Below are 14355 nucleotides of genomic sequence, written 5' to 3'. Positions count from 1 at the left end.
ACACCAGGTGAAGTCTTCTAAGCTAAACTGAAGTAACAGAGGAACCTAAATGTTCCTGGGATTTGCCTCGATCTTGCATTAATCGACATCTGTCTTGCTCTGGTTGACTACAGGAGAAGATGTATCAGGGACTCTCTGCCCAGCATCTCCTCCTCCTGAAGAGATGGTGTGTGAAATTCCCTGCCGGATGGATTGTGTGGTAAGCGAGTGGACAGAGTGGTCATCTTGCTCCCAGTCTTGTTCAAATAAAAACTCCAATGGGAAACAGACCAGGTCAAGGACTATCCTGGTGTTGGCTGGAGAAGGTGAGTAATAGGAAAGGTTTCTGTTCCCTAAATCCAAATGAACAGTTTGCTTTCCATGCATGCCTTTCCTCTCTAATCCTCTAGTTTATCTATGCTGGCTTCCCATATGTATATGACTTGTTTTAGCCCATACTATGTACAGGCCATGGCAATCAGGTGGATGTCAGTTTTCATTATACCTTTTTAGAGAAGGAAACAAGGCTTGGTTGATACGCATCCAGCTTCAGATTGCTCATGCAGTTGGGAACATAATTGGAATATGTCTGGTAAAACGAGTTCTAAATTAGGAATCAAGAGACATGGCTTCTTGACTGGGAGCTGCCACTAACATTGGCAGACTACCTGATCTGTATGTCCTCATTTCCTGCTCTGTCAGGCTGGCATGTGGTGAGAGGGAAAAAGATGAAGGCTGTGAAAACGGCTTTCAAGAAGCTAAAGTGTGCTATGGGGATATAAACGGGTGACTTCAGAACAAATTAGAGGAGCAGCTGTTCCTGTCATTTAAAGCAATGGTCTCTGTCCCCAGACACATACGTCATTTCATTTCTTTCAGGCCCTCTCTTGGCTTCATCTGCCGACAGCTCAGCTGGGACAGCAGAGCAATATGGCCACTGGCTTTGAGGGACTCCTTTTTAGACAAGATTCTGTCTGTGGTCCTAAGAAATGGGGCCAGGGTCAAGAGGAATGAACATTTTCATATTCTTAAAGTGCAGTGGCCTCCCCCTCTTGTCTGTTATATTTCTGGAAGGAGAAAAAAGTCAATATAATGGGGAAAAAAATAACAAGAATAACAAAACTAAGGTCACAAGTCTTCCTGAGCATTTGGCCCACTGAATAAAACATTGTAGTGTGGGAGAGTAGGGAAAAAATCAATACTTTAGATAAATACCAGTTTTGACATGGATATAAAATTGTGAAAGAAAAGATAGTGATGAAATCTGATTGTCTGACTCACCCAAGAGTATAAGGCTGCACATTTGTCTGGTCTCCCTGCCAGTGTATAACACATTGTCAGATATTATTTCAGAGTTTAAGGATGGGCTCTCTCCTGCCAAACTTTAAGAGAGATTTCTGGATTTCTCAAACTGCAGTAAAATGCACTGCTTGAGGGAGGATGGATGTCTTAAAGTGGTTCTCTGAGAAACATAATACTGTCTTAGGAAAGAGAGACCATATGTAGGTAATGTGTGTGTGTGAGTATTTGTGTTTGATCTTATATCACTTCAAGGTCATGGGCTATTATATCTAACTGACTAATTTATGTAGGCATAATCATATTAAAATAAAAGCAGATTTCTTTGGAGTTTATCTCAGAGATACATGACGCGGAGGTGAGCAGTAGAATCAATTGATTTTTAAAATCTAATTGGCATACCGTTGCCTGTTATTGAGGAGAGAAGGGTGCAATGTATTGTCCTCAGAATAAAAGAACCATGACCATAGCGTCAGAAATGGGGTGCGGTGGCCCAGTCCTTTGGAAGATTGTATCAAAATGCTGTCTTTCTAGACCATTAAAACAGTAAAAACAACAAAAAATAAGAATGGCAGTAACAACAGCAACAGCAACATGGTGATAACAGCAACAACTCTGTATTATTTTTTATTTTGATTTTTGCAGGTGGAAAACCATGCCCCCCTAGTCAGACCCTCCAAGAATATCGTTCGTGCAATGACCATTCCTGTATGCAACTCTACTGGGAGACATCAGCTTGGGGCCCCTGTTCTGAAGACACATTGGTAACTGCCCTTAATGCAACCATTGGCTGGAATGGAGAAGCTACATGTGGTGTGGGCGTTCAGATGCGGAGGGTCTTCTGTGTCAAGAGTCACGTGGGACAAGTGATGACAAAAAGGTATTATCAATAATTAATTGAAAGTGCATAGGACTATTGCATAGTTGAGTATTTTTAGTCAGAAACATTTTTCATGCACTGAATATGTCTCAGTCTGTGCTAGAGTAAGAGATTTTTGTTTTGTTTTTTTGACTCTTAAAGACTAAAAAATGTGCCTCAACCAAAGGTAGACACTTTTTTGTTATGTATGCATTAATTAATGGAGAACAGTAAATATAATGCCCACAAATATTGAATCTGCTTGAGTCATCAAACTTTCTAGAGCTGATATCAATATTTTGGGCTCTTTTTCAATTACATAAGACTAGTTCCACAAGAAGGTAGGTCATGCACTTTGAAACTATGGGGCCGTGTTATACTGTTCTTTAGATCTCATGGACCTTGTCCGCAGTGAGCGATGAATCCATATAGATATTTTGAATAGACTAAATCCATACCCTCAAGTAGGTTTACAATCTCATACCTGCTATACTCTGCACATGGAGATGTAAATTTTTAAAAAACTGTAGGAGAATTTGGACATGAGGACTAGGATATAGATATCAAAAGGGGTCAGGAACAATTGCAAGAGAGAGAGGAAGAAGAGTAATTGACTGGAGAACTCAGCTGTGGGAGTTTCTTCTCCCACATAGACTAAATGAGAAGACATAACTCTTCCTCAAGTCCCTGCAGGAAGGCTCATGGAAGAGAAAATGTAAGGCACCTAAGTCATATACAGAGACTGGGTAACTGGCCTGTCCATAGAGATTTCCAAGTGGCCATGTTTGAACTAGTTCCCTTCAAGTGATGAAAGACCCCTACTCCAGCCACAGTAGTGGTGGGTCAACAGGATGGGCTGGTGCGAGCTTTGGTCTAGTGTCACAAGCTAGGCAACTTAGAGCTGTTTCCCAGGAATCTTTAAGTTGGGAAAATGAAACCCTCTCTTCTTTCTATTCATGATGTTCTAAGTATATGGATGGAGGGTTGCCATAGCCATGGTCATGCCTGGTGGAAAAAGCAGGAGGAGAGAGTAAAGCTGATGCTCAGAAAGAGGCAGAAACTGAAGCAGAACAAATGCTGGCAGCATCAAGCCCTGGTCCCAGCCCCCCTAAGTACACTCCTGCCTTTCCTGGCAACATAGGCAACTACATTTGCTCTTCTGCCTAATTCAGTCCAATTTGTGTTGCTGTCATGGGCAACTCAGACACCTGATTAATTTCATCTTGGGGGCCCCATGATGACGGGCTCTGGGCCTTATCCACACTGCTATGGAAGCCGCTTCAGCTGTGTGTAAGGAAGGTCATAGAAGCTCAGTTACGGAAATGAACTGCTAACGGCAGATATAGGGCAGACTGGCTAGATACTGCTGGTTTTGGAGCATTTGATGAGCAGGTGGCTATGAAAATGCAAGGGAAGATGACTATGACTTGAAGGGAAGCACAGTCAGTAAGACTTCCTCTTTTTCTCCTCCTCAATGTGGCTTCCAGAGGGCTGGGGCTGGATAGTCTTCATTGTTGCCACTGCAGATTTTAGAACAGTATCTGGCATGTAGCTATTGTCCATAAACATTTTTAGAAGTCATGAATTAATTAGACCTGTGTGTAGGAAAGTAAAAGGGGTTGACGGGGAATGGATATGAATTGCAGAAGTTTGAGAAGCTGACGTTTATCCTTTGCTTTAAGAAAAAATATTTTATCTACCATGATAAAGTTTGCCAAAGGGGACTGCCTTGAAGAGTAATGAACAGATCATACGTATGACCTTCTGCTCTTATTAACTCGTAAACGTTATTTCTGCTTTAGCATCCAACTCTAAATTGCTTGTGATATTTTTGGAGCATCAATTTATATCACTTGTGTGTTTCAACTTACCTGGTATCCACAATACCATGTGGACCGATTGGGTCAATGGGCCGATATAGCCAAACATGGACAATAATGTTTGCGTATCACTTGGATCAGGTGATAATCTAATTCATGGGGTTATGGTACAATCCTAAAAGGCTTACAAAGATACTATGCAGGCAAGAGAACTCCTTTTATCTTGAAAAGTACTGCAGCCCTGATAATGTTCATTTTTATGAGGTAAATTTTCAACTGCTTAAAAAAAGATGCATGAAATATTAGCTTGAATATACAAATAGAAATAAATATAGCTTAGGTATAGGAATAAATGCTATGTGAAATGCAGCAAATTATTATTCTTTAGAGTGATGAGAAAATTTAGCATTCCCGAAGTCTGATCTTCTCCCTTCCACAAAACTTTTACCTCTGAACCACAACAGGAAAATTCCACTTGATATGAATGTAATTTGTTTTTTTTCTTAGTAAAGAAGCATTAGAATTGAGACTTACAACCACCAAATACATTATCATCACACTTTAAAGGCTATTTGGACATGAGGGGATGGGTTATGTGTTCAAATAGCCCTGTACCTCCTCGTCTAGCCCCATGATTATATTGAATGACAATTTTTTATTAAAGTCTCTGAGCCCATCAGCTTATACAGATGTTAACTTAATGATATTTTGTGACCAGAAAAACCACAGGGCCAAAAGTTGATAGTTTAAAGCATAATTCACAAATGCATATGCTTTTATTCGATAATCTACATAAGTAAGACTAAAATATTATTACAGTGAATAACCTCCAGTTTTACTCGGTTTTCCAACATAGAAAAATGAATTGCACAGATGTTTTCCCTAACACACACACACACACACACACACACAGAAAGACATTGCTGATTACTTTTTGCACTTTTAATGAGGCTGGAGACTTAACAACCTAGTTTTAATTCTTACTGTATGTCTCCAAAGGATCCTGCTAAACAAGAGGAGCCTGCATTGACTTAAGTAAAGTTAATTAAAATTCTTGAGGTCAATGAGATTAATTGAGCTAAGAAAATAATACCTAGTGTCCAGTGAAGCACACAGTGAAATAGTGAGATAATCAGCAAGAGAAAGTCTCCTTTGCCTTGCCCTTTCAGAATAATATGCTCTTGCTCTTTTTTATGTGAAAGCTATTGCAGTGGAAAAAATTTCCCTCCATTTGTGAAACCCTTGGGGTGAGGGTAATGGCAATAGAAAGAGGAAAGAAAAAGAAAATATCCTAAAGAAAGAGCGGCCTTCACAGTAGAAAAAAGAAGCATGTCTCCATGAATTGGATGGGCTGTCGTGATATGTTTTATCTCTAAACCCACTGCACGGGGATGCACAGAATTCCTTGCAAGGTCTTGCTTCCCAGGGTTGGTGTTCTGGTTTCCACGTAATTGTATAGGTGAGAATGTTACCATAGCATGAGTAATAGAACTGATCATATCAGAAAATGAGGACTAGCTAGGACACAACTCAAACAGAAGTGAGAGCTTGTTGGGATATTTGGGGGATTTTGTTGGTTTTGTTTCACTACCCAATGTATATTTTTTCAGTTGTAGTGTGCAAAAAATAATAATAAAGATTTAAATCACACAACTCAAAGCCATCCAAAGGTCACGTAAAACACTTTCTGCCTTTCATGGGAAAACGCTGGGCATTTGGTGAGATATAGTAATGGCGAGCTCCGTTTACACATTTAATGTTTAAAAAGTTGGCAGGTTGAGATGGTCCCTCAGTCCCTGGGTTGGAGGACTGCTCCCGGAGATGGAGCACAGTGTCTGCCTCATGATTATGGACACATAACTGAGAAATGGCAGATCTTTGTAGCTCAGTTTGATGCATTTCAGCACAGGAACTAAAACCTACAGCGTGACCAAGAGGCAGTCATTACTCCACTGCAAGTCCAGGAAAATATATGTGTTGAAATGAAGTATATTCACCCTTTTAACAAGAGTATTGCCAATCTAGAATCAGAGTGTTGCACGAGAGCAGGAAGTATAAATTATGACAAAAGGCAAGAAGCCATACTGTGTTTACTCACTAAAACATGAATCCGTATGTTACCCTGCTTTTCAAGGCTTCAGTTTTGTTTTGAAAATGGCTGGATAAATTTGCCTAATATTCCCAGAGATCTGTCTTCAGCCTCCACAGCATAGAATACTTGTCAATCATTCACTTACTGTTACTAAATACTTAACACAGCATTAAGATCTGGTATTTTTAAGATATGGTATGAGATGGAATTCTACCATCAAGGCATTCAAAATTAGTGTATGTATAACGCATGCCCATGTGCATGCAGACACGCACAAACACACACACACAGAAAACCAGCAACGCAGAAGATATCAAAAGGTTTTTTTTTTTTAATCAGTGACAATAAACAATACAGAAAATAAACATTATAGTGTTTAGAAGTGGAGGACACATAAGTTGCTAATAGTCAAGGAGAGTGTTTTTGGAGATTAAGAGTAAATTTAGGAAAATTAGAAATGTGATGATCCCAACCAAGATGGCGGAGTAGAAGGACGTGTTCTCACCCCCTCTTGTGAGAACACCAGAATCACAACTAGCTGCTGGACAGTCATCAACAGGAAGACACTGGAACTCACCAAAAAAGATACCCCACATCCAAAGACAAAGGAGAAGCCACAGTCAGACGGTAGGAGGGGTGCAATCACAGTAAAATCAAATCCCATAACTGCTGGGTGGGTGAATCACAGACTGGAGAACAATTTTACCACAGAAATCCACCCACTGGAGTGAAGGTTCTGAGCCCCACGTCAGGCTTCCCAACCTGGGGGTCCGGCAACAGGAGGAGGAATTTCTAGAGAATCAGACTTTGAAGCCTAGTGGGATTTGATTGCAGGACTTCGACAGGACTGGGGGAAACAGAGACTCCACTCTTGGAGGGCACACACAAAGTAGTGTGCACATCGGGACCTAGGGGAAGGAGCAGTGACCCCATAGGAGACTGAACCAGACCTACCTGCTAGTGTTGGAGGGTCTCCTGCAGAGGCGGGGGGTGGCTCTGTCTCACCGTGAGGACAAGGACGCTGGCAACAGAAGTTCTGGGAAGTACTCCTTGGCGTGAGCCCTCCCAGAGTCTGCCATTAGCCACACCAAAGAGCCCGGGTAGGCTCCAGTGTTGGGTCGCCTCAGGCCAAACACCCAACAGGGAGGGAGCCCAGCCCCACCCATCAGTAGTCAAGAGAATTAAAGTTTTACTGAGCTCTGCCCACCAGAGCAACAGCCAGCTCTACCCACCACCAGTCCCTCCCATCAGGAAACTTCCACAAGCCTCTTAGATAGCCTCATCCACCAGAGAGCAGACAGCAGAAGCAAGAAGAACTACAATGCTGCAGCCTGTGGAACAAAAACCACATTCACAGAAAGATAGACAAGATGAAAAGGCAGAGGGCTATGTACCAGATGAAGGAACAAGATAAAACCCCAGAAAAACAACTAAATGAAGTGGAGATAGGCAAACATCCAGAAAAAGAATTCAGAATAATGGTAGTGAAGATGATCCAGGACCTCGGAAAAACAATGGAGGCAAAGATCGAGAAGATGCAAGAAATGTTTAACAAAGACCTAGAAGAATTAAAGAACAAACAAACAGAGATGAACAATACAGTAACTGAAATGAAAACTACACTAAAAGGAATCAATGGCAGAATAGCTGAGGCAGAAGAACGGATAAGTGACCTGGAAGACAGAATGGTGGAATTCACTGCTGCGGAACAGAATAAAGATAAAAGAATGAAAAGAAATGAAGACAGCCTAAGAGACCTCTGGGACAACAATGAGGTATCACTTCACACCAGTTAGAATGGGCATCATCAGAAAATCTACAAACAACAAATGCTGGAGAGGGTGTGGAGAAAAGGGAACCCTCTTGCACTGTTGGTGGGAATGGAAATTGATACAGCCACTATGGAGAACAGTATGGAGGTTCCTTAAAAAACTAAAAATAGAATTACCATATGATCCAGCAATCCCACTACTGGGCATATACCCAAAGAAAACCATAATTCAAAAAGACACATGCACCCCAATGTTCATTGCAGCACTATTTACAATAGCCAGGTCATGGAAGCAACCTAAATGCCCATTGACTGATGAATGAATAGAGAAGTTGTGATACATATATACAATGGAATATTACTCAGCCATTAAAAGGAACGAAATTGGGTCATTTGTTGAGACGTGGATGGATCTAGAGACTCTCATACAGAGTGAAGTAAGTCAGAAAGAGAAAAACAAATATCATATATTAACTCATATATGTGGAACCTAGAAAAATGGTACAGATGAATCGGTTTGCAGGGCAGAAGTTGAGACACAGATGTAGAGAACAAACGTATGGACGCCAAGGGGGGAAGCGGCAGGGGGGTGGGGATGGTGGTGTGATGAATTGGGCGATTGGGATTGACATGTATATACTGATGTGTATAGAATTGATGACTAATAAGAACCTGCTGTATAAAAAAATAAATAAAATTTAAAAAAAAAGAAAAGTCAGATGAGAGGTTGGGGTAAATGACTTTTCAAACCAATTTTAACCCTACAGTTCTGATTCTCATTTTTTAATTTATCTTTTATTGGTATGTACATTATCTCAAGAGTATAGATAGGACTATATACAAAAAAAATGTAATTTTGAAACGTTGTATGCAGATATATTTTAATTGAATCATAAAAAAAAGAAAAAAAAAGAAATGTGATGATCCTGGAAGAGGTAGACAGCATGTAAATAGAAGGGAGGAGGAAGTTGAACCTCTAATGAAAAGGTCAACATTATTGGGAAAGAAATGAACAAAAAGACAGTTTCACTCCTAAGAGAATATTTGGCACCTATCAGACCAGGGATCACATTTCAGGAAAGCCCTCAGTTCGTGGTCTCTATAAAAGCAGTGTGACCTGAGCTTGACCTTTGCCATTGAGGGTATGATACCGTTTCTTGCTTGTGGATCTAGAAGAAGAACACAGATAGAGACAGGGCACCATGTCACGAAGAGTTGACATGGTGCCCAGTGAATATTTATTGTGAGTGCTGTTAATAAAGTATAAATTGAAAAGTAGGCAATATCAGTTCCCCAAAAGAGATTAACACCACACACACAAAAAAAATAAAAACAAAAACCAAGAGACACAAGAACACTTTGGGAGGTGTTGGATATGTCTATTACCTTGATTGTGGAGATGGTATCACAGGTGTTTGCATATGTCCAAATTCATCAAATTATGCACATTAAATAGGTGCAGTTCTTTCTGTATCAGTTCTACCTCAATAAAGGTATATCTAAAACATTTTTTAGAAAAGAGATTAACACCTACTGCTAATTGAAGCGAACAAAGTCCCTGCAGAAAAAGCCACCCTCCCAGAAAGCCTGAAACCAAACCAGCACCGCAAGCATTTCTGAGCTATTTGTGGATGTCTGAGTGAGTGTGTCCTAGCTGGGTCCCTGCACCCCCAAGCCCTGCTGCCCCGCTGAGCACACAGGAAAATGACATTCCTCATGTTGTACTTTCATTTCCAGCTAGATACCAGGAGAGATTGGAGAGGAGATAGAATAAATAGCGGTTCAATTTAATTTTAGGAGCTTTCAGGGTACGAACAAAGGACTTGGGAATGAGTTTAGTGTTTTTTGCTAGTTCTACTAAAGTATGACATAAATTTTCCTTACCAGAGTATCTTTTTTAAATAATGCTATTTCCTCTAAAGACACTCTTTTTTCTTTCTATTTTTAGGTTCATTGAATTGATCTATTTGATAGACAATTTTTTGTGTGTATTAAGGATGATTAATAATAATGCCACTAATAATTTATTGATAATCAATACTTTATTAAATTACTAATAATTTAATTTATTTAATCCATGTGATTTTGGATCCATTACTTATTCTTTCAGCACCTCAGTTTATCATCTGAAAATGAAGATTATAATGCCTTTCACTGCGGTCCTTAGGAATAAGTGAAAGAATGTGGGAAAAGCACTTCACTCACCACTGACTATCCAATACCAAAGTTCATGCTATCAGGCTTTGTACACACTGTATCTCTGTACTTTATAAGAAATTTATAGGAAACAGAATTTTAAAATGCAAATATAAGTTGTAGAGTGCTTTCCTGTTTTTCCTCTTAGCATATCACTGTTTTATAAGATAATAAATGTGGATTTTAGCCCCCTGCACTCATAAAAATAAGCAGATAAGCATGCAAATAAAAATAAAAACTTGGGCTTCCCTGGTGGTGCAGTGGTTGGGAGTCCGCCTGCCGATGCAGGGGACGCGGGTTCGTGCCCCGATCCGGGAAGATCCCATGTGCCGCGGAGCAGCTGGGCCCGTGAGCCATGGCCGCTGAGCCTGTGCGTCGCGAGCCTGTGCTCCACAACGGGAGAGGCCACAGCAGTGAGAGGCCTGCATACCGCAAAAAACAAAAACAAAAACTTGCTTGCCATTTTCTGAGACTTTAGTTCTTCCAAGTGATTATGAATCCACTGACTACTTTCCTCCCAAGTCTGAACATTACATTATCAGCAAAATAGCAGAATTGAAATGTTTCTCTTGTTAATGCTTGTTAGTGTGTTTGTTATTTGCAAACAAACATACTATTCTCATGTCTTGCTTATTCTAACTCATCAATTTACATGTTCTAAAAAGACACCTGCCAATACTTCAGTATTCTAAAATCATGCTAATTATCAAATATGTATATTATTTTCAGTGGTCTTCACTGTTTTTTGTTTCCCAGTATATCCATATGTTGCCTTGTACAATATCACTGAATTGATGTATTACCCTGGATAAAACACTTTTCAAAAAATGTATCAGATTTGTCCACTCTGAAAAAAATCAAATGTTATTTGAATTCATGCAATGGGGAGAAATTCACTTAGGATTTGTCTTTCATTGGTTTCAGCGATTGTTATTCCTTTCCTGGTCCAGTGAAAACTATTTTGGTCTCTGGATCAAGAGAGATGAAGTCTGTTTTGTGCTCTGCCTCTGGCTCTGAGCCCTTGGGCAAGTAGCTTCTCCTCCTGGGTCTTTCTTCCCACATCTATAAAAGGAACAACAGGGTCTCAGTGTTTTCAGTTCTGAAATCCTATGGTCTAGGCTAAACCACTTACCTTCTCCAGGAAATATTGATCTGGTCTCTTCACATTGGCAGATGTCCGGAATCTACTCGGCCGGAAACAGTACGCCCTTGCCTGCTCCCGTGCAAAAAAGACTGTCTTGTGACCGCCTTCAGTGAGTGGACGCCCTGCCCGAGGCTGTGCCAACCAGGTAGGTGGATGCTATTTTCTTAGTGTTTTCTTTCCTTCCTGATCTCCTGAAAGCCTCTCCCACTGCTAAATAAGCGAGAGATGGTGGTATGGGGGCTCCCTTCTTTTCCATTTGCATGTCACCCTGGGAGCAAAGTTTGTAACATTTGTAAATGAAGTCTTGGATTTACAGATCCATTAAGATGTGGCAGGGAAAACATATTACATGCCATTATTTTACACGTGTGTGTTGTAGGGGTCCTCATCTTCTATTAACCCTGTTGTGGCATTTTGAACAGCCATTCAAACGTGGTTCCTCATAAAGCATGAATACCATCACAGTTCCTTTGTGGCTCCTGTGTGCTTAAGCCTGACTCCAGGCATCTTCATTAGAATGTAGGGCCTTAAACGCTATATGCACATCACTGATAAATTATATAAGCCTATAGAAGAATAGGGGCCAATACATTAAAAAGTGTTGAACAGGTACAGACATTGGCAATATATGATTTCTATTTCTTTACTCTTAACGGTGATGTTTTATACATCTGGGTGTATTTGGAGTGCTGTGATCCAGGATACTTAATAGCTAAGTCCTAATAAACACACAGGAGAACCTTTGTAAAATTACTGCCTTTCTTAGAACAGGTCTTTTCCCCTACACTTATTTCAGTCCCGTGATGGAGCTAGTCCATGTGGAGATCCAAAAACTCCTAGTCCCAAAGTTCCGTTCTGGCCTAAGACCTAAACTTCATAACTTGGTCCGTTTCCCCTAGTCTGACACCCTAGCCTTGGTCCTATGACTCATACCACTGCCATAGCAAGAAAAGGCACATCCAGGAAAAGGAAGGACGGAAGAATATTGACCCTAGTGCTCAGAGTAAAATGGGTCTTATCCACACCTCCCTGGCCTTGTCTTGGCTGTCACGTCCTCTCAAGCATGGCCTGGCTCTCACTGTATCTCTGCACTAGCCTCCTGCAAGAAGGGAGAGGGAAGCATGCAGTTCTGCGAAGAGACAACCTGCCACAAAGATTGAGATTACTAACACTTTTCCTCGGAAAATTCCGGCCCTGTGCATCTAGGATCCCCCAGTTGCTCTTTGACTCCCACATCTTCGTGGCGGTGGCATGACAATATAGCCACTATTGACACAGATCTGCCTGCCGCTTCAAACCACCTCTCAGTGATTGGCAAGGGGATTATGACAGCTCTTGGAGATGATCATCATCGGTATCTTGTATTTCCGTGATGAGGCACCTGCATAAGGTTTTCTAACTGCCATTTCAACTGTCCTTTGTCAGTGTTAACCGAGTAGCATCCAGTAAACTTTGCTTATGGATAGAATCAGAACTAAATGTGTGGAATACAAAAGAGCTTTGAAAATACAGCGGAATATTTATCTGATCTTTTGAGGGGTGGAGATAGCAGTCTCTTCCAGAGGTGCTCCAAAACTTATTTTCTTAAATGAAAATTCAAACTGATTGATCTGGATAAACAGGGTTTGTAGAGTAGCCAGGGGAATGTCATTTCCAGACAGAGTAGGACAGAAAAGCTGTGATCTCTATTCTGAACCATTTGAAAGGTAACATCTAGCAGGTTGGCTTTTGAAATTTTAATAGTAATGTACCCGCAAAACATTCAAGCTCTTAAAGATAAACATTGGGAAAATGCAAGAAGATAAAATAAGCTATGATGATGGAGGTTTATTGAAGTTCAGCTATTTCTTTTAGTTTCGTCCTCATAAGAGATTAACATAATTCTTCTGTTAAATGGTTTTAAGAAAGGAAAAGGCTGAATTAAAAAGAATACCCTACTGGCAGCCAGATATTGGTGTTAGAGCTGTCAGGGTCCCCTGACACTTAAGGAGGCATATTAGTTCTGTTGAGCCCATATGCCCCAGTGGCCAGAGATTACTTCAGCTACTGCTATTGCATGCATTCTGTATTCGAGAAAATTCTCTCTGCTGCATGAGCATCTTCTCCTAGTGCTGCCTAAGGATGGAGGAATCATAGGGCATGTGAAAGAATTGCTCTTCCAGCAATTTTAGATTTTACTACAACTTCCAGGGATTCAACTAGTTATTTACATGGTTAGCATTGTAATGAAAATAGTTTTAAGCCTCTGTGGTCTCTTTTTACCTCCAATTGTTTGAGCCTAGATAATTCTTTTCACAGCCTGGCAGCCAGCAACCAGGAGGAGCATTGATTCCGTTTTCAGATTTCTTCCAGCTTTCCGCTTCAATACTGTTTACCCTCGTGTTTAGTTTATACTTTGGGACCCATATTTTTTTAAATAACTATGGGTTAATTAGGGGAGATGGTGTTAGGGAGGAGATTATAGGAGGAAATTGTACAGCTAAATCTATGGTTCTCAAACTTTATTGATTCTGAATCACCTGGAAGCAGTATTAAAATGCAGATGTTCAGCTCCATGACTAGATATTCTGACTCAATAACTATGGGATGTTTCCAAAAATTTGCGTTGTAAGAAGCTGCCACTGAATGGTGATGTATTTCCTCCCTTAAGATAAAAAAGGATCATCGATCCATGAACGAGTGCTACTTGAACTCTGGGCATACAGCCTGTTTTTCAGCTTCTTGAATGCCTCATATTCTTCCCGGCTCAGGCATGGTAGAGTATGATGGCTAAGCACAGAGGTGCTGGAGCCAGATGGCCAGGATTTTGAGTCCCAAGTTTAGCTCTGTGACGGTGGCTGCATTACTTAATCTCTCTGTGCCTCAGTTTCCTCATCTGTGAAACAGAGTTAATAACCACACCTACATATAAGGAAAGTACTTAGAGCCCTCAGTGCCTTGTGTGGGGTAGGCATGGGGCAGGCAATTCTATCGTCGTTCCAAGCCTTTGCACCTGCCCTGTGTGGTGCTGGAGCTGTGTTCAGCTGCGCCTCCTTCTTGGTCCTCCGACCTCTAGATCAGCAGGGACCTGCTGTAGCAGCCTTTCCCCAGGAACGTTGTGTTCATCTCCTAGACCGCAGTAGACCCTCCCCATGCACCTTACTAACGAGGTCATCCCACAGCATCCTGTTGCCTTTGCTAGAGTGTACGTCCACA

General features: G+C 40.9%; 1 protein-coding gene across 1 annotated transcript in view; it reads left to right on the top strand.

Moving 5' to 3' along the window:
- THSD7B (thrombospondin type 1 domain containing 7B) overlaps positions 1-14355 on the top strand; it is a gene marked incomplete at both ends in the record, with an annotated part of 764094 nt that overhangs the window by 354174 nt on the left and 395565 nt on the right. Inside the window, 3 exons of the mRNA XM_082658783.1 lie at positions 114-305; positions 1924-2158; positions 11190-11305. Of these exons, the coding sequence (XP_082514909.1) occupies positions 114-305; positions 1924-2158; positions 11190-11305 (543 nt within the window). The remainder of the gene's footprint in view (positions 1-113; positions 306-1923; positions 2159-11189; positions 11306-14355) is intronic.

Source organism: Grampus griseus (assembly GCF_964374135.1).
Source record: "Grampus griseus genome assembly, chromosome: 7".
Taxonomy (NCBI): domain Eukaryota; kingdom Metazoa; phylum Chordata; class Mammalia; order Artiodactyla; family Delphinidae; genus Grampus; species Grampus griseus.
The sequence above is the reverse complement of the archived record's forward strand: the minus strand, read 5'-3'. Positions and strand labels throughout refer to the sequence as shown.